The 27,252-nt window shown below is 42.4% G+C and overlaps 1 protein-coding gene across 1 annotated transcript in view; it reads left to right on the top strand.

The window, feature by feature from the left end:
* The first annotated feature begins 806 nt into the window (after positions 1–806).
* LOC310856851 (transcription initiation factor TFIID subunit 4-like) overlaps positions 807–27,252 on the top strand; it is a 45,376-nt gene continuing 18,930 nt past the window's right edge. The window contains exons 1-11 of the mRNA XM_083762356.1: positions 807–2,085; positions 3,025–3,191; positions 3,301–3,387; positions 5,031–5,237; positions 6,845–6,967; positions 8,988–9,077; positions 12,590–12,787; positions 18,603–18,678; positions 23,561–23,666; positions 25,307–25,476; positions 26,829–26,959. Of these exons, the coding sequence (XP_083618482.1) occupies positions 816–2,085; positions 3,025–3,191; positions 3,301–3,387; positions 5,031–5,237; positions 6,845–6,967; positions 8,988–9,077; positions 12,590–12,787; positions 18,603–18,678; positions 23,561–23,666; positions 25,307–25,476; positions 26,829–26,959 (2,625 nt within the window). The 5' untranslated portion in view covers positions 807–815. The remainder of the gene's footprint in view (positions 2,086–3,024; positions 3,192–3,300; positions 3,388–5,030; positions 5,238–6,844; positions 6,968–8,987; positions 9,078–12,589; positions 12,788–18,602; positions 18,679–23,560; positions 23,667–25,306; positions 25,477–26,828; positions 26,960–27,252) is intronic.

The raw sequence follows: 27,252 nt of genomic DNA on the forward strand, positions 1-27,252 counted from the left end.
ACAACACACACACCGCTACAACATGGCTACCTCATTTTCTACCATCTTCACGCGGGGGTTAATGGGGAAAATCATAATATCGCGCGTTTACGCGCTGGCTGGTGGACTGGGAAAGTAGATCCGTGCCAGGTAGAGAGAAAATAAATATATGTCTCTGTGGGGAAGGAACCAACCAACGCTACGTACGACGTGGGGAACCATCGTGCGCGAGCACGTACGCCTACGCCAACCCCAAACAAGTCAAGACAATTCGCTTTGCGGTTTTGTTTTCGCATCCGCCGCCTCGAGCGGATACGGAAAGAAACGTGTTGCGTGAATGTAATCTGTTCGTTACATTACCGGATACAGTAGGCGGGCTCTAGACCGGCCGGATATATCAGCAGTAAATAGGAAAATTCTACTCCCATATTAGGGTGGTGGTGACGCGAGGTTTATTAATATAATAATAGGGGCCTACAAATAATAATAATTGCAAGCTGTTGTGCACGGAGGAAATACATAAATGTTAACTTAATTTGAACATCAAATGTTTCATCATTTTAATTAAAATAATAATAATTATATAATTCATTATGAATTAATTATATTCCCAATTATGTAATTATTATGTAAAATAAATTGCTCAATCGAGAAAAAAGAAAAGAAAAAGAAAAGAGCGCACGTGACGTCAGACCGACGCTCGTTTTCTTAAAAAAAAACAACGTCGCCGCTTGTCTCCTCTAGCTCGCTCCGTTTCTATGGTCGTAAACAACACGGGCTGGTGCGCGCACGCGTACATTCTAAAATACGATTTGCACAACGGTCCGACATCAAAGATGGCGGGAGCCTCCGACCCACTGGAGGACATGCTCTTCAATGAGGTGGACGAGAAAGCGGTTAGCGACTTAGTTGGCTCGTTGGAATCGCAACTCGGTCGTCAAAAGACACCCAGTGCTTCGTATAGCGGGGCGAAGAGAGAGGGAGCTGCGGGCGCTGTCAGCCAGTTCTCAGGGAAAGTGCGTGATCAAGTGGGGTCTCTGGCAGTGGCAGTGGAGCAGCCACAACAAGGACAACCAAAAGCGGGGTTAAACCAGGAACCGAGCGCCAATGAGGCGCTCTCCCACAAGATTCCCACCTCTTCTACCTCTACTTTGTCCCCCGCGGGCGTCATTAACGCCGGATCTAATTTACAAACACTCGGAGTGTCTCCCGCGATCTCTCCCGTGCCAGGATCTGTAACTTTGCCCACTCAGTCTGCCGCTGCTAGCTTCAACAGGGCTACTGTTCTGGGTTCGGTGGGCAGCACCACGTCGGTGGTGTCCGCTCCCAACAACCCAAACATCACAACGCAACAAGGGATAGGGATCAGAACTGCCTCGCCCGGATTACAGAGTTTGAACGGTAACTCTGGAGCGGCGAAACGGGTCAACAACTCCCCCGGTGTGATACCACCGCCGCCACCCCAAGCGGGCACTGTTATAAGTAACGTTACTGTCAGTGCCCCCGGTGGAGGAGGCTCCAATATTATTGTGTCCATGGCCTCGCAGCACCCCAACTTTCCCATACCTCAGTCTTCAGTGGCGTCCACTACGATCGCTTTGCAGAGGCACCCCTGCAGCCCCGTCATGTCCAGCGTGGTGTCCCAGAACGGGATGATGGACCCAAAGGTCTCTCCTATGGTCACGCAGGGGGGCACGACGGGCTCCCCGGCGTCCGCTCCTCCACCTCAGGTCATGAACCACAGCAACACTCTCATGCACACCAAAATGTTGGTGCAGCAGCCACTTTCGGGCAACTCTGTCATTCTCGGAACGACCCCCCCTCCGTCTACGATCAATTCCCCCATTATTTGCCAGCCTCAGAGTGTGACCAGCACCGCTGTCACGCACACACTGGCCGCCGGCATGAAACCCGCGGTCAACGGAGTTGGCCAGCCCGCGGTGACTCTTGTGAGGCCGCCCATTGCACCTGTAATGGCTACTTCGGTCCAGCAGCAGAGGCCGGGGCTTGTTGCAAGCCCTGCCAGGACCGCTGCCCCTCAGCTGGCTGTCAGACCACAACAACAGACAACAATTCAGCTGCCTCCTGGATTTACCATACCCCCTGGTAACTATGACCTCCTATAGTTATTGACATTTCCCCCCCAGAATGTGTTACGTTTCTCCCACAGTACCACCAGGACAATTTCCTGTGCAATTTTTTATGCTTAGACAGACTTTGAGCAGTTGCTGAAAGTGAACATCGCTCAGCACCATCATGCAATGTCTTTGCAAAACACTTGTTGAACTGTCAAATATGTTTTGCTAACTGCCTGCATTGTCATCATTCAAATAGCTATGTTGGTATAATGGAATAGAACCTTGTGTCAAAGTATCTGTTAACATACCAGCCTTAAAATGCACCAAGACCACCTTCATTAGGAAGTTTGTTTATCATCATTAATGTATTTCACCCTTCATAATGAACTAAATAACAGCATGGAAAGCAAAGAAAGAAGTGGCACATTTGCAAAGATGAAACAAATACAGGGGCATATGAAAACATCTAATCTTACAACAAAAACCAAGAGCCACTAGATTCATACTGGTAGTATACTACAGTATGTTAGTGGTGGGTCGGCTTGGAAGGTCTGTCGGATACAGTTGACTCTTAACTGTCTGATTATTTCTAGTGATGCACCGAATATTTGGTCCCAGAAAACATTCGGCCGGAAATGGCTAAAAATGCATTTTCGGCCTATTCGGTTTCGGCCTATTCATATCACTGAATAGTGTATGCAATTAATGCATTTAAAAGTGCTGAATAAATGTATTATGGACTCATAATAGTGATTATTATTTAAGTTAAGTTTTGCCATAATCATGTCTTTTGCCATAAATCAGGTAGCTTTAAGGTACGGCCATGGCAGCAAGTTAGGAAAACATATATATTATTCGGCTATTCGGTATACGGTTTTCGGCCAACTGTTTCCTATATTCGGTATTCGGTTTCGGCGAAGAATTTCCCTTTCGGTGCATCCCAATTTATTTCCTTTGGTCCTTTCAGGTATGGTTCTGGTGAGAACAGAGACGGGCCAGCTGGTGATGGTACCACAGCATGTCCTGGCCCAGGCCCAGGCCAAAACCCAACAGGGCCAGACGGTCACCAACATCCCCCCGAGACCTGCTACCCCGACAGCTGCCACCACAGTCCGAGTCAGCACACCCAGTCCGGTAAATAAATACTACAAGTAGATCAGAGTTACAGTTCTATGAAGGTTTATATACTTCGATACGGTGTAGTTATCCCTCTTGACCTCTGCCCTCGGCCTGTTTTCTCAAGGTGCCTGTGACGACCCAGACAGTCCGAATGGCATCACCAGGACAGACTAGAATGGTACAGTCCCCATCTCCTGCTGCTTCCATACAGGTGTGTACTTCTTTACATTCTATGCTGCTTTCAATGTTGCATTTCCTTACTTTCGTGTTCAGCCTAACTGATGTTAGTAGTAGGGGGAGATTTGTTACGGCACGACTCTTGAAGAATATCTGTATTTGGGCTGATCCTGCAAACCACTGGACCAATCAGACTAAAATGTCTTGTACATACTGCCAGTGCCAGTTGGCCAAGGCAGTAAGCCTTGTTGTTTGACATATGTTTTATACTTCAAATATGTCAATAGGTTTTCAATGTAATGAGTCCCGGGATGCAGGGATGGTCTTTTAGATGAGTCCCACTTCAACGACGTTAGGAGTCATATTTGTCATTTTTTTCAAATTGCAGCATTTAACTCCCATTTCATTTTATATGGTTATAATGTGGCTATATTCATGTAGAAAACAGAAGAAGAAATTATTATAATAACTAAAGCTAGCAAAATAAACTAGAATAAAACAGTACAGTAGTGCATCCCGTGGATGCAGAGGTCGTTGTTTTATTAACTATAAACTGCTTTTTGGGATGCAAAATGCACGCTATTGATGGAAGTCAACAGAGCTCTGATCGATTATTGTTAAAGCAATAAGCTGTTATACCATATTATCTGTACATAGAGTAGTAGTAGTAGTAATACTTTTCTGAAGGGTTCAAAGTGCTAGTCCATGTTAAAGTAATTCATGCTTGATGTTAAGATTGGCGGTCATAGTCATAGAAGGAAGCTAATATGCTAAACACTAACAGCTGCCTTGCCAGAATGTATCTGTCATCATCAATACAATGTTACTGGCACGGACAGGAGACAACCCACAGAGCCTAGTCCTTCTATGCACCAGAAGTGTGCCTCCCAGCCCTGGCAGAGTAGTTCTGGAGTAGTTCCAACGGATTGTGTGGCCCTGGTTTTGCCCTAGTGGGACTGATTGAGGGTAGCTACTGGGACGTAAGTCGGGACTTGATCACCCTGGCTGCGTCGCCTGAGTGAGGGGTATGATGTTGGTAGACCCGAAACCCTGTTGACCTCAAGATACATCACTGAGGATACGTCCCAGGTGCATCCATGCGATGTATTTTTCTTTTATGTTACTGCCCAATGCTGCCATTCAGTTTCTGCACTGTTATAACCCTAGTTAGCATTAGCATAGCAGGTATTTAGTTTTGGTATTGAAGTGCAAAGTTAGTGTCAAAACACCATGCAGGCCAAGTTTAGGTGTCACGTTAGTTTTCTTTGGTTCTGTCAAGACAAGATAACTTTTTTAAGTGCCTTGTAAATTCTATATGTGTACCAGTCACTAGTCTATTACAATAATAAAACATAAAATAATATGAATATATTCTATTATATTGTCTTATGGGTCACTCATTATCCCATCAAAACCGGGGGGAAAGTGTCATTTTAGAAATGTAGATGTTTGCGTTTGCTAGTCAAAAATGGCAGATATTCAAATCTCACAGCATCTGCTATTTTTTAACATTTTTGAAAAATCTTGAAAGTGTGAGAACTACTGATTTAGAAGGCATTTGTAGAATCGACCTCAAGTGTTACGTTACGGGTTGAAGTATTAGTACAGTTCTCTTGATAATACCGTCAACTAAATAATACCTAAATATTAAAATGAAATATTGCTGTGTTTCACTAGAAGGCCATCACGGTGGCTCCTGTGGGGACGGCCATGTCGGTGAAGATGAGTTCCCCTCAGATGAACGCCCCTCAGAAGGCCCAGACGGTGATAACGGCAGGACAGACCATGGCCAAGCCTGGCACTGTTCAAAGCAACATGGCCATGAACAGCGTACCGGCAGCCACAGTCTCCACCCCTGCCGTCAGACCCGCGGGGGTGTCGCAGGTTTGTGCAAAACTCAGGCCAAAAATGACAAAGTGCTTTCGTCATCATTACCTATTTGCAGTCTCAAAGGGATCTACAGAGAACACATATGCAGATAAAGACAATACTGATCAGAAAGTAAAAAAATAAGAAAATCACTGCCACTGGTGTTTTTTTTTAATTCACTAGCCATTTGCACTTTTCATAAGTTTAGCTGACATTTATTAAACAAAGCAAATACATCTTCAACAAAATATTCACTTAAACAAAACCAAATAAAATAAAATAGACTCAAAAGGTTTACACTAAATCATATCAGTTAGTGTCCTGACTCCTGACTCGAAGAAGGCAGTTGCATCTGTCGAAACGTTGGTTTCTCACGCTGCGTCCTAATAACTAATCAGCACTTTGGCTATCAGTGTGTCTTTTTAAGACTTTTATCTTTTTAAGTGTCCTGACTCCTGGCACTGTCTATAAACTAAACTCAAATGTGAGTATGGTAATCTTATAGAAAGTAAGCATGGCTTCTTAGAAGTACATCATTCAGTCATTGGAACAAAAAAACACACGACTGGGCACAGTTCTGAGGAACACAGTTCTGAGGAAATCTAAATTAATTAACCCATTCTGACCTGAGATCAGATTCATACCAGGTTTCCACTGGACAACACACTGGTCTGATGAACCCATTCTGACCTGAGATCAGATTCTAAAAATGTCAGTCGTTCTTCGATTTTTCAAAAAAATAGCAGACCTACAAGCTCGTATCGCGCCACTCGGTGGCGTGATATGAGCTTGTAGATCTGCTATTTTTAAATAGCTAAAGCATAACATGATGCCGACACCAAAATGGGTGCCCGGTCAGAATGGGTTAAAGGGACTAGAGCAGCAGTGAGAGGCAGATGCCAGCATTTCTTCAACCAGTTTTAGCCCCTACGTTGAATTTAGATGTCAACAGACATATCAGCAGGGGCAGATCTCTTGTATTCTGGTTACTATTACTATGACTATTTTCACCTGACCTGAGGAAAACGTCAATCCTCTGAGTTCCACACTTCGTTGACTAAAATGTTAGGAAGGGACTATAGTGGACAGGAGATCCGTTAGTAATTTCATAGTTTGTTGCATGCTGAAAATAGCCGATCTATCTAAATCAACTCTAGATTTAGTCGACTAAAATCTTATCATATTTAGTCTAGTCATAAAACTAGACTACCACTAAAACATTCCAGGTGACTAAAATATGACTAAAACTAAATTAAGTTTAATTCCAGGCAGAGACTATGACTAAACAAAAATTTAAATTTGCTGCCAAAAACATCACTGGTGCATTGCCAGCCTCCTCCTTCTCTCTGACCGTGTCCGTGACCAATGGGTGGCCTCCTCCGTAGAGGTCTGTGACCAATGGGAGGCCTCCTCCGTAGAGGTCCGTGTTTCTGATGTGGTCCACCAAAGTGACCAAAGTGGCTGATTACGTACAGTAGACTAACTTCTTAGCCACAGCTCAAATCAACCAGCGCTTTCGGTGACCACACACATTTTTGACTGGATACAGTCCACAGAAATAATAAGAAATCTTAACGGTGAATGAATGGTATTCTCACATTTTCTGTTCTTAATTCTTACAGGAAATGCAGGAAAACGTGAAGAAATGTAAGAACTTTCTGGCCACGCTGATCAAGTTGGCATCCCACAACTCCCCCTCCCCAGAAACCTCCAAGAATGTGAAAGCCCTGGTGCAGGATCTACTTGTGAGTCAAAAAAAAAGCCACATTTACTTTTGTAGAATAAGAATTTCTTATTGGCTTGTGGTTTACAATGTGTGTATGTGTGTGTGTTTGTGTGTGTGTGTGTGTGTGTGTGTGTGTGTGTGTGTGTGTTAACCGTAATGTAATAAACATGAGTGCATAATGTTGAGATGTAGTTATAACTGTATATAATGAGTTTTATACTACCTATATCATCAATCGAAGTAGGCTATATAGCACTGCCGATCTACAAGCTCACACCACGACGACGTTTTGCGTCTTTTGCTAGTGCTGTAATCAATGAATCATTGCGTTCACACGGGCAGATTGCAGTCTACCATTCATTGTCAAAGGAAGCCGCTAGTGGATGATCATCAGCAACGGAAAACACGGTTTGTTGGTCACGTCTGTAAACGGTCAAATTGTCACCAAATGGAAGCATAGGATTAGGAGACACACACACTCTCTCTCCGCTCTAATTCCGCTGAGTTCTCGTCTGAAAAGCAGGGCTGGACTGGGTCAAAGGGCAAACATTTGGCCCAAAAACCTATTAAAGCAATGGGGGACGGCCCATTCTTTGGGCGGCCCATTGCCCACTGGACATAACGTCAGTCCAGGCCTGATAATCACAGACGAGTTTGCAAAGCAGTGCTTCGAACGCTGATGTCATGTTGTCTTGTTTAACTTCCAATGTGATATATCCATGCCGATCGTGTTTACGTTTACGGCGGAAGTGTTGTCCTCTTTCAAGAGCGGTCGAGCAGAGGAGGAAAAGCCTTCTTGCTCTCTGCTGCCTCCAGGTGGGCAGGGTGTCTTCGACGCAAGGTACCCAGTGTTGCTTATGTATTCTTGCATCGATTACGTTCGACTCTGTCAAGCAGTTAAGGGCCTGCAATCCCCAAGAACACACAAGGCAGGTGGAGCGGAGCCTGCATAGAGAAAAGACAATAGCTGGAAGCCTGGATGAGAGAGGCAGTGATTTGGCCAAACACTGCTGACTGCAGAGTGTTGTGGTTGAGGGTTGAAACACTCTAAGAATGTTGGAGACTATACCTGATGACCTCTCTTCCAGGCCAAGGATTTATCCATTATAGATGGATTATAATTGCATCTTTGACAAACTAATGTGTTGCAACAATGGTTTTCAACCTTTTTCATATCGAGTCAGTCACACACATCCTTTTTAAATTATATATATATATTTGAGGGGCGCCAGTCCCTCCTATGTCCAGCTTTGAGGGTGCGTGTAAACAAACATTGTCCTAACACAGACATTAAATGCCATTGATAATGAATGGCCAGTTTTACATCATTGTCCTAACACGGACATTAAATGCCATTGACAATGAATGGTCAGATTGGAGCGTTTGTCCCAACACAAACAAATGCCATTGAAAATGATTGGCCATTTTTGAACAAACATTGAAGACAAAAGTGAGGACGAAAATTGTGATTGGCCGGAATGAGATGATGTATGATACGATGATGAGAGCGCCCCTAATATAATAGAGAAATAGCCAGCACTCCCAAGTCCTTCTGGTGCATTTATTTCATTGTGCAGCACGGACAGACAAAAACATGCGCGCGTTTCGGCGTCAAGCCTTCCTCAGCGTGTATATAACGCCCCTCACTTCACACAGGTGTGATTGTTTTTTAAATTAAAGAAAGCCGAAGTCCTGATGTCACTCGCTCATCACCTGGTTCACGGAAGTCATCTTAAAATCGTTTCATATAAGCATTGTGGTCCAAAAATGAACAAGCTGTCTCTGCGTTATTGTCAGGGAGGTGTCTCTGTATCGTTTGCGACAGTCACTCATATATGATACAGTCTATTTCTAGCGAAAATGTAACTAATTCAGTAGCAGTAACAATAGCTCTCTGTCAGTTGATTCTTTATATCCATATGAGTGATACGGCCAGGATGACATGTTTATTTTTCAAACACAGTTCTTATATGAGGCGATCTAAAATCCCCCTACTACTCGTCTCATTTCATGACTCCACTTGTTTTTGTTTGTTTTAGGACGCTAAGATCGAGCCAGAGGAGTTCACCACTCGGCTCCAGGCTGAGCTGAATTCCTCCCCTCAGCCCTACCTCATCCCCTTCCTCAAGGTCAGTACCTCATCCCCTTCCTCAAGGTCAGTACCTCATCCCCTTCCTCAAGGTCAGTACCTCATCCCCTTCCTCAAGGTCAGTACCTCATCCCCTTCCTCAAGGTCAGTACCTCATCCCCTTCCTCAAGGTCAGTACCTCATCCCCTTCCTCAAGGTCAGTACCTCATCCCCTTCCTCAAGGTCAGTACCTCATCCCCTTCCTCAAGGTCAGTCCCCTCAGCCCTACCTCATCCCCTTCCTCAAGGTCAGTATTCCTCAGCCCTACCTCATCCCCTTCCTCAAGGTCAGTCCCCTCAGCCCTACCTCATCCCCTTCCTCAAGGTCAGTATTCCTCAGCCCTACCTCATCCCCTTCCTCAAGGTCAGTATTCCTCAGCCCTACCTCATCCCCTTCCTCAAGGTCAGTCCCCTCAGTCCTACCTCATCCCCTTCCTCAAGGTCAGTGGTGGAAAAAGTACTCAACATTCTCTACTTAAGTAAAAGTATCAATACTGCAATGTAGGAATAAGTAAGTACACATTATGCAGAATGTCCCGTTTCACAAGTTTAAAAAAATATGTATACAAATCCTTTGAAAATAGCAGTTGTGTAAGGTTCATGTGTGTTTTGTAATAATAAATAATCCAAATTTACAAAGTAACTAAAGTTGTCAAAATATTGTAGTGGCGTAAAAGTACAATATTTGCCTCTAAAATGTTAGTGGCGTAGAAGTACTGAAGTACTGAAAATGTGATAAAAATTTGCTTGAAATTGTACTTAAGTACAGTACTTAAGTAATTGTACACACCACTGCTCAGGTAGAGTATTAACAATGCTCTAATGACCATCTATTAATACCACTACTACTCCTTAAAGCACTTCATAATGAATCAAATTAACCCATTTAGGCCTGAAAAACCTATGTTTCTGTATCAGTGGTCCTCAACCTTTCCATGTCAAGGACCCTAAAAACTATATCTAATTGGCTGCCGGCGCCCATTAGAAAATATGTTGTTCCAGGGACCCCTCAGAAGCAAAGATTTGTGTTAAAAACGTTCGCTCTGAAATAATATATATATATTTTGCGAATTCTCAAAAATAGCAGACCTACAAGCTCGTAGAATGGCACTCGGTGCCGCGCTATGAGCTTGTAGATCTGCTTTTTTTCCAACAGCTAAAGCGTAACAATGCTTGAAACACCAAAAGGGTTTCCCGCCCAGAATGGGTTAAGTAAGGCTGTTTGATTAAATTTGATATCAAGTCTGTCAAAGTGATTTAGATGCTGTCGTTAAGTGAATTAAAACTTTGCACGCCTGTCCTGTGACACTTGAATGATAAAACCCATCATCACATAATTTGTTTCAGACTCACAAAGTTACACTTTCAATGTAAAACTTTATTTGCACTTACAGGCTATTTTCTAAAATAAAAGTAAACTAAAAATATGACTACCGGTAATATGGCCGGGGCGAGACCTGAAACCATTTTTCTATGAACTCTCTTTCAAGTGCTAGCACAGAATCTCTGTAATAAACTGGACATAATTACAATCTTAATCATATCCTAAACTTTTCCCCCTGTTGCGGTCTCCAAACAAAGTATATAAGAAACACAAGTGGCTCAAATTGGAGACCCCAACATAAAGGAAGGACGTCACAAAATCACAAGTTTAACGGTTTTTATTAACCAACTTCCCCACAGAGGGATCAAATCACTGGGTACATGTGAGCAACCAAAATATCAAACAATACATTTCAGTGGTACTTTACCAACTTAGAAGAACAAAGGAAGACCTGGCCAAAACAGGAGAATGAGGGGGGGCCCAGGCCAGGGACGTCGAAGCTGTTCCCCCCCCCCCCTCCCCTAACTTACAACCAACTAACTAATAACGAAAACAAAGACTGCCGGCCATCCCCAGGCCAAACTAAAGTAAATTAAGGTAAACTCAAAACAAGTATTGACATAGTGCTGGGACTGAGTTGTTGCTGCATGGGTCTGTGTCTGCCATGACACTGAGCTGGCTGGCTTTTATAGAGAGGGCTGCAGCAGAGGACAATTAGGGGGATCTGCTGCAGGCTTTTATAGAGAGGGCTGCAGCAGAGGACAATTAGGGGAATCTGCTGCAGGCTTTTATAGAGAGGGCTGCAGCAGAGGACAATTAGGGGAATCTGCTGCAGGCTTTTATAGAGAGGGCTGCAGCAGAGGACAATTAGGGGAATCTGCTGCAGGCTTTTATAGAGAGGGCTGCAGCAGAGGACAATTAGGGGAATCTGCTGCAGGCTTTTATAGAGAGGGCTACAGCAGAGGACAATTAGGGGGATCTGCTGCAGGCTTTTATAGAGAGGGCTGCAGCAGAGGACAATTAGGGGAATCTGCTGCAGGCTTTTATAGAGAGGGCTGCAGCAGAGGACAATTAGGGGAATCTGCTGCAGGCTTTTATAGAGAGGGCTGCAGCAGAGGACAATTAGGGGAATCTGCTGCAGGCTTTTATAGAGAGGGCTGCAGCAGAGGACAATTAGGGGAATCTGCTGCAGGTGTGCCAGTCTGGGAGTGTCAGTCTGAGTGGGGAGGAGAGACAGAGAATTAGCACAGACAATGAGTGTGTGTGTGTGTGTGTGTGTGTGTGTGTGTGTGTGTGTGTGTGTGTGTGTGTGTGTGTGTGTGTGTGTGTGTGTGTGTGTGTGTGTGTGTGTGTGTGTGTGTGTGTGTGTGTGTGTGTGTGTGTGTGTGTGTGTGTGTGTGTGTGTGTGTGTGTGTGTGTGTGTGTGTGTGTGTTGTCATGGCCACACCCCCCATATGCTGCTATAAGGACTCCTATAGAGCGTTGCAGTCCCGCCCCCTTTCATGACGACGCCAGGCCCAGGAACTAATTCCCAATGCATTTTTCCCATAGACATTTCCAAAAGTATTTATTTAAAGACCTTTTAAGCGTCGTACAAAGCCAACTCGAGTTGTGACAAATCATGACAATAAACACAATATTTTCGACCAAACCAATAATTACAAAGAAGAAAAACAAGAAAAAAAGTGTTGTAACTTGCCGTTTTCTTCTTCTTTCTAATTATTTGTTCGGCCCGACAAATTGTTTGTTGTCATGATTTGTCACAACTTGAGTTGGCTTTGTACGACGCTTTAAAGGTCTTTAAATAAATACTTTTTACTGCGACTGGGACTGCGACGCTCTATAGTGCAATATCTGTCTCTATGAACTAATGGCGCTTTTTAATGTATTTGTTTTTAAAAGTGGATTTTAGATTTTAATAGTATTTTTGTTCTCTTTCAACTAGCATACTAAAAGCCAGTGAAACGACATTTCGTTCTCTTAACCCATGTCTAACCAATGACTAGTCTAAACTAAGTATGCACCCCATTTTATGTATCTGCTGAATGACAATAAAGCTTATCTATCTATCTATCTATCTATCTATCTATCTATCTATCTATCTATCTATCTATCTATCTATCATAATAATAATAATAATACATTATCATGAAACCTGTGCCTGATTTCCTGCCGGTTTCCTTCCTCCAGAAAAGCCTCCCCGCCCTGCGCCAATCCCTGCTCAACAACCAGCAGTCTCTGTTGAACCCGTCGACTGCCCCCCCGCCCATCATGGTGACTCCCACAGCACACAACACCAGTGTCACCACCACCACCATCAGGGCCCGGCTGCCCGTCAACCCCACCGTGGGCAGCATCAGGCCAGCGCTCACCAACACAGCTACCGTGGTATGACGCTCTATCTACTCCTAGACACAAACACAGACACAAACACAGCTACCGTGGTATGAAGCTCTATCTACTCCTAGACACAGTGTTTTAGAGCTCACCAACACAGCTACCGTGGTATGAAGCTCTATCTACTCCTAGACACAGTGTTTTAGCGCTCACCAACACAGCTACCGTGGTATGACGCTCTATCTACTCCTAGACACAAACACAGACACAAACACAGCTACCGTGGTATGAAGCTCTATCTACTCCTAGACACAGTGTTTTAGAGCTCACCAACACAGCTACCGTGGTATGAAGCTCTATCTACTCCTAGACACAGTGTTTTAGCGCTCACCAACACAGCTACCGTGGTATGACGCTCTATCTACTCCTAGACACAAACACAGACACAAACACAGCTACCGTGGTATGAAGCTCTATCTACTCCTAGACACAAACACAGACACAAACACAGCTACCGTGGTATGAAGCTCTATCTACTCCTAGACACAGTGTTTTAGAGCTCACCAACACAGCTACCGTGGTATGAAGCTCTATCTACTCCTAGACACAGTGTTTTAGCGCTCACCAACACAGCTACCGTGGTATGATGCTCTACTCCTAGACACAGTGTTTTAGAGCTCACAAACACAGCTACCGTGGTATGATGCTCTACTCCTAGACACAGTGTTTTAGAGCTCACAAACACAGCTACCGTGGTATGAAGCTCTATCTACTCCTAGACACAGTGTTGTTTTAGAGCTCACCAACACAGATACCGTGGTATGAAGCTCTACTCCTAGACACAGTGTTTTAGCGCTCACCAACACAGCTACCGTGGTATGAAGCTCTACTCCTAGACACAGTGTTTTAGAGCTCACCAACACAGCTACCGTGGTATGATGCTCTACTCCTAGACACAGTGTTTTAGAGCTCACAAACACAGCTACCGTGGTATGAAGCTCTACTCCTAGACACAGTGTTTTAGAGCTCACAAACACAGCTACCGTGGTATGAAGCTCTACTCCTAGACACAGTGTTTTAGAGCTCACAAACACAGCTACCGTGGTATGAAGCTCTACTCTACTCCTAGACAGCCTGGGTATTTAGATGGAACGGGTTTAAGCCAGTGTTGATTTCGTCGACTAAAACTATGACGAAAAATGTTCGTCGACTACCTTTTTTTCACTGACTAAAACTAAATGGAAACTAAATGAAAACTAAGCTATGATGACTAAAACTAAGATTGAATATACTGACAATTTCGTCAACAAATAAAAACTAGACTAAAATGTTAGGAAGGGACTAGTGGACAAGAGATCCAGTATAAGTCATTTTACACTTGGTTTCATGCTGAAAATAGCAGATCTACAAGCTCACAACGCGCTGCAGTGCGACGCGTTGTGAGCTTGTAGATCTGCTATTTTCAGAAAGTGTAAAAACAGTCATTAAGACGGCATCAAGGCCCGCCAAAATACATTTTAGTCGACTAAATCAACTGTAGATTTAGTCGACTAAAATCATGACATTTAGTCGACTGAAACTAGACTAACACTAAAACATTCCGGCTGACTAAAATGTGACTAAAACTAAGTGAAACCTATTCAAGAGACTATGACTAAAATTAAAATCTAAATTCGCTGCCAAAAACAACACTGATTTAAGCACGTTTAAGTATGTGCTGCTAGCCCAGGCCGTAGCGTAACGGTCTGGGCACCGGACTGGTAATCCAGTCGCAGTGTGCCGCGGGTTCGACTCCCGGACCCGACACGGCCTTTACTGCATGTCATCCCCCCATCTCTCTCCCGTTTCCTGTCAGCCTACTGTCTGTCCCTTCAAAAATCAATAAAAGGCGTAAGCCGCAAAAAAATATCTAAAAAAAAAAAAAAGTATGTGCTGCTTTTCTCACCAAACCGCACACGGTTGTGTTATAATAATGCGTTAGTATAAGTGAAGCACAGAAACGTCTTAAAGGACCACTTCACCACTTCAACCTATCTTCATATAATAGGTCCTTACTAATAATCATGAAAAAATTGCACAATTCTTTTCTACTCAGTCTGTGTCTCATAGGAGGGCTGTGGGCAGTTTAGAAACCGTCTTCCAGTGACATCATCATTAGGCAGATATTTTTTTAAACAAGATTCTTTTACAAAAATGTTTAGATTTTCATTATCGTGAGAACGATGGCTTCCATTTTCGCATTGCAACTTTTCAGGACTAGAAAGCCTGCAGTTTTTATTAGCTTGTATTCCCCATCGATGATGTCACTGGAAGACGGTTTCTGAACTGCCCACAGCCCTCCTATGAGACACAGACTGAATAGGAAAAGAAAATCAATTTTTTTTCATGATTATTAGTGAGGACCTATTATATGAAGATAGGTTGAAAAGTGGTGAAGTGGTCCTTTAAGAGCGAAGTCATTTTGAGGTGGGAGACTAATCTCTTCTGTCTATAAAACATCCTGAACGGTATAGCCTAGGGTTCGAAACCAACTAACTGTATCATATTTAGTTAAATACAATTTAAGATGAGATTAAAATGTATTTACTTGAAAAGAAATTGTATATATACGATGCCTCAATATATAGCACTAAACATTGGCACAGGAAAACATTAAACATCTGAAAGAAACCTTACAAAATATTGTAGGGGGCTCTAAGCCGGTGGTGTCTAATGTAATGTATGTGGGTTTTCATTAGAAGAGAACAGGGCTTTTACTGATTAGCACACACATTCAACCAGAGAGAATATATTGATTAGAACAAATTGAAGAAATCAGCTGGTGTCATGTTTGGTTCCTATGAAAACGTACATGACGTATCATTGAAATGTTTGTAGCAATATTTGGACAGGGTTTATTGACCAGCATTTCTTTATTTTTCTCGTTTTTTTTGAGTGGTGCAACCACTCCAAGGAACAGCAATGTCTGTGTTAACCTCTGTGACTAATGACTACAGTATGTGTGTGACTATGAGTACCAGACCAGTAGGGGCAAAAGTGGCGCTGTTGTGCCAGAAACAGAGACAGAGATAGTGCTGCACTGTTGCCTGCTAATGAGAGAGGGGGGAGAGGGAGGAGTTGCACCACTCAGTTCACATGGGTGTGATTTTGTTTTTATGGTGACGTGCATGAGCACACATCTTGCTTCTTAAGTGCCTTGGGGATACAGCTTGGTCACATAAAAGACAAGAATGAGACATTGTGTGTGTGTGTGCGTGGGTGTGTGTGTGTGTGTGTGTGTGTGCGCGCGTGTGCGTGTGCGCGTGTGCGTGCGTGTGTTTTAAGTGACTGTTGTTGCTTTAGCAGCGGCTTTGTCACATTCCTGGGAATGCATTCCCAGAGAGCGTACAATTTTCTAATTGAGTGTGATGAATGACTCATGTCAGCCATACTAACATCTCAATAATGTTGCCTGTCTGCTCTTCCATACCAGATAGAGTAGTATTAGACACCCTTCTACGTGTCTGTCGCTCGCTAGCAGCAATACGTCTCTCAATGGCTAAATATGGTCGACTATTTCTTCATACCGTTTCTTAAAATGAAGGTTCTGTGAAACAAAAAACGACATACAGATATAAATTAGCATGTGATTATCAACAGCTGTTGTTTACTGCCCTCTGTACGGGCATATACAGTACATTTTAGACCTTTCTGTTTCAGCTTCACCCAGCTACAATATTAGCATGTCTTGGGCTAATAGTGTGTGTGTGTGTGCACAGGTGGTAATCAGAACACTCGCTCCAAAACACACCCATTTTCTTCCCCCACTGACCACTCCACCCCCCACCCCCCCCACTGACCACTCCACCCCCCCACCCCCCCCACTGACCACTCCACCCCCCACCCCCCCCACTGACCACTCCACCCCACCCCAGCAGTTCTTGTATTTGTTTTGCTGAGGTTAAAGTTAGAAAAATACATTTAGGGATTTAGCCTAGTTTGACTGATGCCAGTTTAGGTTTAGGAGGAATAAGGTTAGGTTTTGCCGTATTTTATCCGGGGCGAGCATTTTTTGTATTTGTGTGTGTGTGTGTGTGTGTGTGTGTGTGTGTGTGTGTGGGGCCACCTTTATGTCTCTTGAACAGTGTTGTTTTCGTCGACTAAAACGAAGACGAAAAATGTTCGTCGACTACCTTTTTTCACTGACAAAAACTAATGGAAACTAAATGAAAATTAAGCTACGATGACTAAAACTAAGACTAAATATACTGACAATTTCGTCAGTAATGTGACTGAAACTAAATGAAAACTATTGAAGAGACTATGACTAAAACTAAAATAAAAATGTGCTGCCAAAAACAAACACTGCTCTTGAAGACTAGTTATTTGAATTGTTCCGCCGTGAACCGGCACTACCACAAGGACCGGTGTGTGTGTGTGTGTAGCATTCCTATAGTGATTGCTTGTTGTCTTAACCCATTTTGGGCGGGAATCCCCTGTTGGTGTTTTAAGCATTGTTATACTTTAGCTATTGAAAAATAGCAGATCTACAAGCTCATAGCGCGGCACCGAGTGCCGCGCTACGAGCTTGTAGGTCTGCTATTTATGAAAAATCGTGAAAATGTGGCGCGAACCATTGAATATATTCTTTCAGAGTGAACATTTGTAACTCAAATCTTTGCTTCTGTCAGGTCCCTGGAACAACATATTTTCAGATGGGGGTCTGCAGCCAATTACATATAATCTTGTGGGTCCTTGACATGAAAATGTTTGAAAACGACATGGGAAACTGTCAGGAATTAGAAGGCATTTGTAGAATCGTCCTCGGGTCAAAACACAATTCATATCACCAACATACAGCATGTATTAGTTGTGCATACACATGGTTTGATCCAGTGTGTAACAGTGTCATTTTGTCAGTACATAAGTTACCTGCTGTCATTTAAAATGGACGTTAAGTTTGTTTTAAATTATCTTTTTACGATGGCAAGTGTTGTATTTTCCAAATGGCGGAAATCTCAATTTCTGATCCAAGCTATTGACGTGCACCACCAGGCCATAAAGCAGTTTCATTCATGCAAACCTTTCATTGTGGGTCCATAATGGTCTTTGTCCTGGAGAAACTCGTTTTTCAATGATGTTTTATTCATTTTCCATTGACTTGACACCATTGTAAAGGCGTAATTATGCTTTACAAGGCATTTTAACAAGGATTAGCTGGGCCAAGGGTAATAAAATCTGTCTTTTACAAAGCGGAAACAGTGTCAGCTGTTGCTCACTGTATGTTCTGTATATTTAGATAGGTAGATATGGATGCGTTTTTTAGATGTTGATGTTGATGTCTATATCAGTGTTCAAACACTATAAGAGTAAAGGTCCATTACAGATCATTAGAGCTTAATTTTTTGCTTAAGCTCAGCTAAAGTGGAAAAGCAAGAATTCTACTATTAAGACTAGTCTGTGTTGTAATACTACTACCTAGTTTATGCTGTTGTACACTAGTCTATATTATTATATTAGGTTTTTAGATGCGTGTGTCCTTTTGGCTGTTTTTTCAGACTCAGACTTTTTCCCACTTTAATAATAATAATACATTTTATTTATAAGCGCCTTTCTGGGCACTCAAGGTCGCCGTACAGGTTAAAAAACAGTTAATACAAAAACACAGTTAAAAAACAAAACAAAACTAAGGCACAGCTTGCAGCAGAAAACAACAAAGGTCAGCCATAATGCTAAACAGGTGGGTTTTGAGGTGAGTTTGGAATATGGTAATAAGAGTCCATGTTTCTAATATCAGGGGGGAGGGAGTTCCAGAGGTGGGGGGGGGGGGGGCAGAGCATATTTAAGTTATATGAATATTCATAATTTTCTTCCACTTTCTTGACAGGCGATGAGGAGACCCGGGGTCCAACCAGTCAACACCCGTCTGCCCATCATGATGTCACCGTCTATAAGACCGCAAAGTAGGTTCCATTATGATGTCACTGTCTATAAGACCACAAAGTAGGTACCATTATGATGTCACTGTCTATAAGACCACAAAGTATGTACCATTATGATGTCACTGTCTATAAGACCGCAAAGTAGGTACCATTATGATGTCACTGTCTATAAGACCACAAAGTAGGTACCATTATGATGTCACCGTCTATAAGACCGCAAAGTAGGTACCATTATGATGTCACCGTCTATAAGACCACAAAGTATGATGTCACTGTCTATAAGACCTCAAAGTAGGTACCATTATGATGTCACTGTCTATAAGACCGCAAAGTAGGTACCATTATGATGTCACCGTCTATAAGACCACAAAGTATGATGTCACTGTCTATAAGACTGCAAAGTAGGTACCATTATGATGTCACTGTCTATAAGACCACAAAGTATGATGTCACTGTCTATAAGACCACAAAGTAGGTACCATTATGATGTCACCGTCTATAAGACCACAAAGTATGATGTCACTGTCTATAAGACCGCAAAGTAGGTACCATTATGATGTCACTGTCTATAAGACCACAAAGTAGGTACCATTATGATGTCACTGTCTATAAGACCACAAAGTAGGTACCATTATGATGTCACTGTCTATAAGACCACAAAGTATGATGTCACTGTCTATAAGACCACAAAGTAGGTACCATTATGATGTCACTGTCTATAAGACCACAAAGTATGATGTCACTGTCTATAAGACCACAAAGTAGGTACCATTATGATGTCACTGTCTATAAGACCACAAAGTAGGTACCATTATGATGTCACTGTCTATAAGACCGCAAAGTATGATGTCACTGTCTATAAGACCGCAAAGTAGGTACCATTATGATGTCACTGTCTATAAGACCACAAAGTATGATGTCACTGTCTATAAGACCACAAAGTAGGTACCATTATGATGTCACTGTCTATAAGACCACAAAGTAGGTACCATTATGATGTCACTGTCTATAAGACCGCAAAGTATGATGTCACTGTCTATAAGACCGCAAAGTATGATGTCACTGTCTATAAGACCACAAAGTAGGTACCATTATGATGTCACTGTCTATAAGACCACAAAGTAGGTACCATTATGATGTCACTGTCTATAAGACCGCAAAGTATGATGTCACTGTCTATAAGACCGCAAAGTAGGTACCATTATGATGTCACTGTCTATAAGACCACAAAGTAGGTACCATTATGATGTCACTGTCTATAAGACCACAAAGTATGATGTCACTGTCTATAAGACCTCAAAGTAGGTACCATTATGATGTCACTGTCTATAAGACCACAAAGTAGGTACCATTATGATGTCACTGTCTATAAGACCACAAAGTAGGTACCATTATGATGTCACTGTCTATAAGACCACAAAGTAGGTACCATTATGATGTCACTGTCTATACGACCACAAAGTAGGTACCAGTATGATGTCACTGTCTATAAGACCACAAAGTAGGTACCATTATGATGTCACCGTCTATAAGACCACAAAGTAGGTACCATTATGATGTCACTGTCTATAAGACCACAAAGTAGGTACCATTATGATGTCACTGTCTATAAGACCACAAAGTATGATGTCACTGTCTATAAGACCACAAAGTAGGTACCATTATGATGTCACTGTCTATAAGACCACAAAGTAGGTACCATTATGATGTCACCGTCTATAAGACCGCAAAGTATGTACCATTATGATGTCACTGTCTATACGACCACAAAGTAGGTACCATTATGATGTCACTGTCTATAAGACCACAAAGTATGATGTCACTGTCTATAAGACCACAAAGTATGATGTCACTGTCTATAAGACCACAAAGTAGGTACCATTATGATGTCACTGTCTATAAGACCGCAAAGTAGGTACCATTATGATGTCACTGTCTATAAGACCACAAAGTATGATGTCACTGTCTATAAGACCACAAAGTATGATGTCACTGTCTATAAGACCACAAAGTATGATGTCACTGTCTATAAGACCACAAAGTAGGTACCATTATGATGTCACTGTCTATAAGACCACAAAGTATGATGTCACTGTCTATAAGACCACAAAGTAGGTACCATTATGATGTCACTGTCTATAAGACCACAAAGTATGATGTCACTGTCTATAAGACCGCAAAGTATGATGTCACTGTCTATAAGACCACAAAGTAGGTACCATTATCATGTCACTGTCTATAAGACCACAAAGTATGATGTCACTGTCTATAAGACCACAAAGTATGATGTCACTGTCTATAAGACCTCAAAGTAGGTACAATTATGATGTCACTGTCTATAAGACCGCAAAGTAGGTACCATTATGATGTCACTGTCTATAAGACCACAAAGTAGGTACCATTATGATGTCACTGTCTATAAGACCACAAAGTAGGTACCATTATGATGTCACTGTCTATAAGACCACAAAGTATGATGTCACTGTCTATAAGACCACAAAGTAGGTACCATTATGATGTCACTGTCTATAAGACCACAAAGTATGATGTCACTGTCTATAAGACCACAAAGTATGATGTCACTGTCTATAAGACCACAAAGTATGATGTCACTGTCTATAAGACCACAAAGTATGATGTCACTGTCTATAAGACCACAAAGTATGATGTCACTGTCTATAAGACCACAAAGTATGATGTCACTGTCTATAAGACCACAAAGTATGATGTCACTGTCTATAAGACCACAAAGTAGGTACCATTATGATGTCACTGTCTATAAGACCACAAAGTAGGTACCATTATGATGTCACTGTCTATAAGACCACAAAGTATGATGTCACTGTCTATAAGACCACAAAGTAGGTGAAATTATGATGTCACTGTCTATAAGACCACAAAGTATGATGTCACTGTCTATAAGACCACAAAGTATGTACCATTATGATGTCACTGTCTATAAGACCACAAAGTATGATGTCACTGTCTATAAGACCACAAAGTAGGTACAATTATGATGTCACTGTCTATAAGACCACAAAGTATGATGTCACTGTCTATAAGACCACAAAGTATGATGTCACTGTCTATAAGACCACAAAGTAGGTACCATTATGATGTCACTGTCTATAAGACCACAAAGTAGTAGGTACCAGTACCACACCAGTACCAGTACCACACAGTACCACACAGCCTGTAATTCCTGTTTGTTTTAGTCCGTTTGCTTTATTGTAATGAAGTGGGGTGGCGTTCATTTACCACATTTAGGTAATGTTTGTTAAATGGCATATTGTTCTTTAAAACATTATGGTAGTGGATGCGGTAACGAGTACGGTCGCCCCAATTCCATCTCAGGTTCTTGTATTCTTTATTTTGTTTTACTGAGAATAAGGTTAGAAATACATTTAGGGTTAGACATAGTTTTACTGGGGTTTAAGTTTAGGAATAGGGTTAGGTTTAGGCATAGTTTTACTGAGGTTAAGGATAAGGTTAGGTTTAACCGTTTAAGCTTAATTTACTTGGGTTACTTTAGGAATTCCAGGCGGCGCCGTTCCGCCGGCTGTACGCCCGGGGTGAGTTGGTAAAGGGGCGACTTGTTTGGTATTCGTTGCGGATGTATCTGCATTTGCTGTTAACCCTGCCCAACTGTTGTGCCCAAGTACATAAACTGAATATATCATGTATTTGTAAAATACATGATAGTGAGTGTTTTCCACTCATGTATACAGTTTAGGCATTTAACAGACGCTCTTAATCCAGAGCGATTTACCTCAAGCAAGGAAAATACGAGGTAATACATCAAATGCATAGGAACAGTAATCAGGATCATAGCTAAACCAAGGGTAACCGTCACCCATAATCCATCTCGCCCTCGATTGTTTTTTTGCGCCGACTGTTCGGCGCAGCGGTTCTTGTATTTTTTATTTTGTTTTACTGAGAATAAGGTTAGAAATAAGTTTAGCTGGGGTTACGTTTAGGAATAGGGTTTAGGATTTGTCACCGTTTTACTGAGGTTAAGGTTAGGAATAAGGTTAGGGTTTAACCGTTTAAGCATCATTTCAGGGCTTAAAGTTCTCAGTCCTGGGGACGGATTTCAGTCCTGAGGGGTCATTAATGAGATCAGTGCAGATTTGCAAAAAATCATTTTCAGTCTTGGGATTTTCTTTGTTTGTTTTAAGTCCTGTAATTTTCTTGGGTTACTTTAGGAATAAAGGCTGAGCAGTTCTGCCGGCTGTACGCCCGGTTCGAGTTGGTAAAAGGGGCGTCTTTGTTGGTATTCAAACCAAGAACCGGCAATAATCTGTACATTTAAACTATACACTAAAAGGAAGACACCATTGTCTACACCAGGGGCGCCCACACCTTTTTTGACGTGAGAGCTACTTTCAAAAGGCCCAGCTAAACGAGATATACCCACCAAAAAAACCGTACCTTTTGGAATAGTGGCGCTGATGTTACACAAGGTGAAAATGTAATTTGTTGGGGGTTTTCTTTGTATAACTTTGTAATGCTACTGACGTTTTGTGTGCAACATTTGAGCTGACAGGCCATTATTATGTCAATCAATCAAGTCACCTTAATTCAAGTAATAGATTATATACATTTAGGGGCATGTCATGTGATCTACCTGCACAGCCTTTGTGATCTACAGGTAGATCACACTGGGATCTACTGGTAGATCACACTGGGATCTACTGGTAGATCACACTGGGATCTACTGGTAGATCACACTGGGATCTACTGGTAGATCACACTGGGATCTACTGGTAGATCACACAATCTACCTTTTGGGCACCCCTGGTCTACACATAACTTATACGATGATGCACAAGAGTAATGTTATGTTAAGGGCGTCCACAATAGTGAGTGCATTGATTTAGTTTCTTCATCTTTGTTCCTCCAGGCACAGCTGTGAGGGCGCCTACCATCACAGCCGGCAAGAGTCTCATTAGTGTGACCGCCCAAGCCAATCAGAAGAAGCTGAGTGATCCGGGGGGCGGGACTTTCCGGTGAGATATGCACTCTGTTTTGTTTGCAAAGCTCTCTGCGTTCTTAAATAGGATATGGAACTCATGACCTGATGCTTGTGCTTTGTGCAGATAAGCTGCTTATTAAACGTGTAGGTACACTTATCGGCCACAGGGGGGCAGCTCCTGCCCTATACAATACAGACCTGTAAATGGCCCAGGGAGCCTGATGGAGGGGAAAGGAACTGGTTGGGAGCAACTTCGACATGAAGGAAGCATGAGTTCAAGTCCGTTGCTCCCCCATGTCCCCAGCCAATTAAATATGATATTGGGGGGGGGGGGGGTCCTTAAAATTAAATAGTTTGAGCACCACTGACACAGAAACATAGGGTTTTTCAGAAAAACTAGAACACTAGTTTAGTAGAATTGATCTTAGGTCTACAAATAGGTTAAAAGCTCCCATAGCGTGCAGTGATGCACGCTATGCAGGTTTTCAATGTAATGAGTCACCGGGTTGCAGGGATGGTCTTTTAGAGATGAGTCCCAGGGATGGTCTTTTAGAGATGAGTCCCAGGGATGGTCTTTTAGAGATGAGTCCCAGGGATGGTCTTTTAGAGATGAGTCCCAGGGATGGTCTTTTAGAGATGAGTCCCAGGGATGGTCTTTTAGAGATGAGTCCCAGGGATGGTCTTTTAGAGATGAGTCCCAGGGATGGTCTTTTAGAGATGAGTCCCAGGGATGGTCTTTTAGAGATGAGTCCCAGGGATGGTCTTTTAGAGATGAGTCCCAGGGATGGTCTTTTAGAGATGAGTCCCAGGGATGGTCTTTTAGAGATGAGTCCCAGCGATGGTCTTTTAGAGATGAGTCCCAGCGATGGTCTTTTAGGGATGAGTCCCAGGGACATTTTATGAGTCCCACTTCAACCACGTTAGTCATATTTTGCCATTTTTTACAAATTGCAGCATTTAACTTTTATATGGTTATAATGTGGTTATATTCATGTAGAAAACAGAAGAAGAAATTATTATAATAACTTAAAGCTAGCAAAATAAACTAGAATAAAAAACAGTACAGTAGTGCATCCCGTGGATGCAGAGGTCGTTGTTTTATTGCGTCCCTTAACCCATTCTGACCTGAGATCAGATTCATACGAGGTTTCCGCCGGACACACACTGTGTCTGATTAAACCCATTCTGACCTGAGATCAGATTTAAAAAAATGTCTGTCGTTCTTCGATTCCTCAAAAATAGCAGACCTACAAGCTCGTATCGCGCCACTCGGTGGCGCGATATGAGCTTGTAGATCTGCTATTTTTCAATAGCTAAAGCATAACATGATGCTAACACCAAAATGGGTGCCCGGTCAGAATGGGTTAACCCATTTTGGGCGGGAACCCCTTTTGGTGTTAGCATTATGTTATGCTTTAGCTATTGAAAAATAGCAGATCTACAAGCTCATAGTGCGCCACCGAGTGGCGCGCTATGAGCTAGGAGGTCTGCTATTTTTGAAAAAACAAGGAACGACTGACATAGAAACATAGCTTTTTCAGAAAACTGTCAGGATGTAGAAGACATTTTTTGAAATGGGTTAACAAATAAAGTGCGTTTTGGGATGCAAAATGCACCCTATTTTAATCTGTGAGCGTGTGGTATGTGTGTGTGATCTGTCTGTGGTTCTTCCAGAGATGACGACGACATCAACGACGTGGCGTCCATGGCGGGCGTCAACCTTAACGAGGAGAACGCCCGTATCCTGGCCACCAGCTCGGAGCTGGTGGGCACCAAGATCCGCTCCTGTAAGGACGAGGCCTTCCTGCCCGTCGGCCTGCTGCAGCGACGCATCCTCGAAACGGGTAACGGCCTTGAATAGTTTTCATTTAGTTTTAGTCACATTTTAGTCACCTGGAATGTCTTAGTGTTGGTCTAGTTTTAGTTGACTAAATATCATAAGATTTTAGTAGACTAAAATCTACAGTTTATTTAGTCGACTGAAATGTATTTTGGCGGGCCTTGATGCCGTCGTAATGACTGTTTTTACACTTGCTGAAAATAGCTGATCTACAAGCTCACAACGCGTCGCGCTGCGACACGTTGTGAGCTTGTATATCGGCTATTTTCAGCTGGCAACGAATCGTAATAATAATCGTATCGTAATCGAAACGTATCGGCCTGTTGCAGTGACTAGAAATGGGTAACACTGCAGAGTTTTTTTTTTTTTTTTTTTTTTTTTTATTAGGCATTTGTATTTGACATAACTGCAGAATATCATTGACAGATAAATGAGTAAGTAATATGAAACGAAAAAAGAATAATAGTGACAGGCAGTGTAAATGTTCCAGATACAATACAAATTTAAAAAAGGTATATAAATGCGATAAACAATAAAAATAATTTGTTAAACACTGACTGATGGTAACAGACAAACAAAACAAAGACAACAGGACAGACACTCTTGCTCTCAAACTTTCCCAACAAGTTGTTGTACCCTCTTAGACTTAGAGGGCTATATCACGCAGTCAATGCTGCCCTTTCTTGCGTCCTTATCAATATTAACCAAGAGTGAAGTCGGTCAGATGAACAGTTCTTGACATAATATGAAGGAAAGTCAGACATACAGACAGAGGTACCTAGAATGTATTGATAGATGAGTGTGTGGAGCCCTCTGGTGGTTGGTAAGGAGATGAGGTAAACCTGCACAGAACCCCTCCTCCTATTCTATATAAAAAACTATTTGTTGTTTTTGTTAGTTATATAAATTATGTTACTTTATTAAACATACAGGATCGTGATTTCTTGCTCAAACCATTAATCCGGTCCCTGGCTGTGTGAAACGAGTTGAGAGAGACCTGCTGATTTAAAGTAAATCGCCTCTAACCTTTTTATTTATTTATTGCTTTTCAATTTTGGGACAGATACAGACTTACAAGTTGTTAAACGGGCATAACCCCCCCCCCCCCCCCTCTTGAACAAAACAGGAAACTGCCTCTGATCTGAGGAGGACGAGAGAAAGAAGGGATTTGTGTTGTGATGATGATACTCATTTATGTCTTTATTATTATTATTATATTTAATGTATATTCATACCTGACGAAGGCCACAGAGGCCAAACCGTTGTGTTTTTACCCCGCCTTGGTAAATAAAGTTTTTGCAGAGCTTTCAAAACGCACTAAGCAATGCCTCCCCCCCCTCCCCCTCCCCTTCTCAGCCAAGAAGTTTGGCGTGACGGAGGTCCCCGTGGAGGTGGTGAACTTCATCTCCCACGCTACTCAGTGCAGATTGCGGTCCTTGCTGGAGAAGGTGTCGACCGTAGCCCAGCACCGCGCCGAGGGCGGGAAGGTAAGGTCTCTTACTTACTGATATATATGGGGTTAGGGTATATATATATTACTGATATATTACTGATATATATGGGGTTAGGGTATATATATATATTATTGGTTACGTATTTATTTAGTCGACTGAAATGTATTTCAGGCGTGCCTTGATGCCGTCGTAATGACTGTTTTTACTCTGGCTGAAAATAGCCGATCTACAAGCTAACAGCGCATCACGCTGCGACACGCTGTGAGCTTGTAGATCGGCTATCTTAAGTTACATTAAGTTGAGCCTTTGCATATGCCTGTAAGGTC

Source organism: Protomyctophum parallelum (genome assembly GCF_964188405.1).
Source record: "Protomyctophum parallelum genome assembly, chromosome: 4".
Classification (NCBI taxonomy): Eukaryota; Metazoa; Chordata; class Actinopteri; order Myctophiformes; family Myctophidae; genus Protomyctophum; species Protomyctophum parallelum.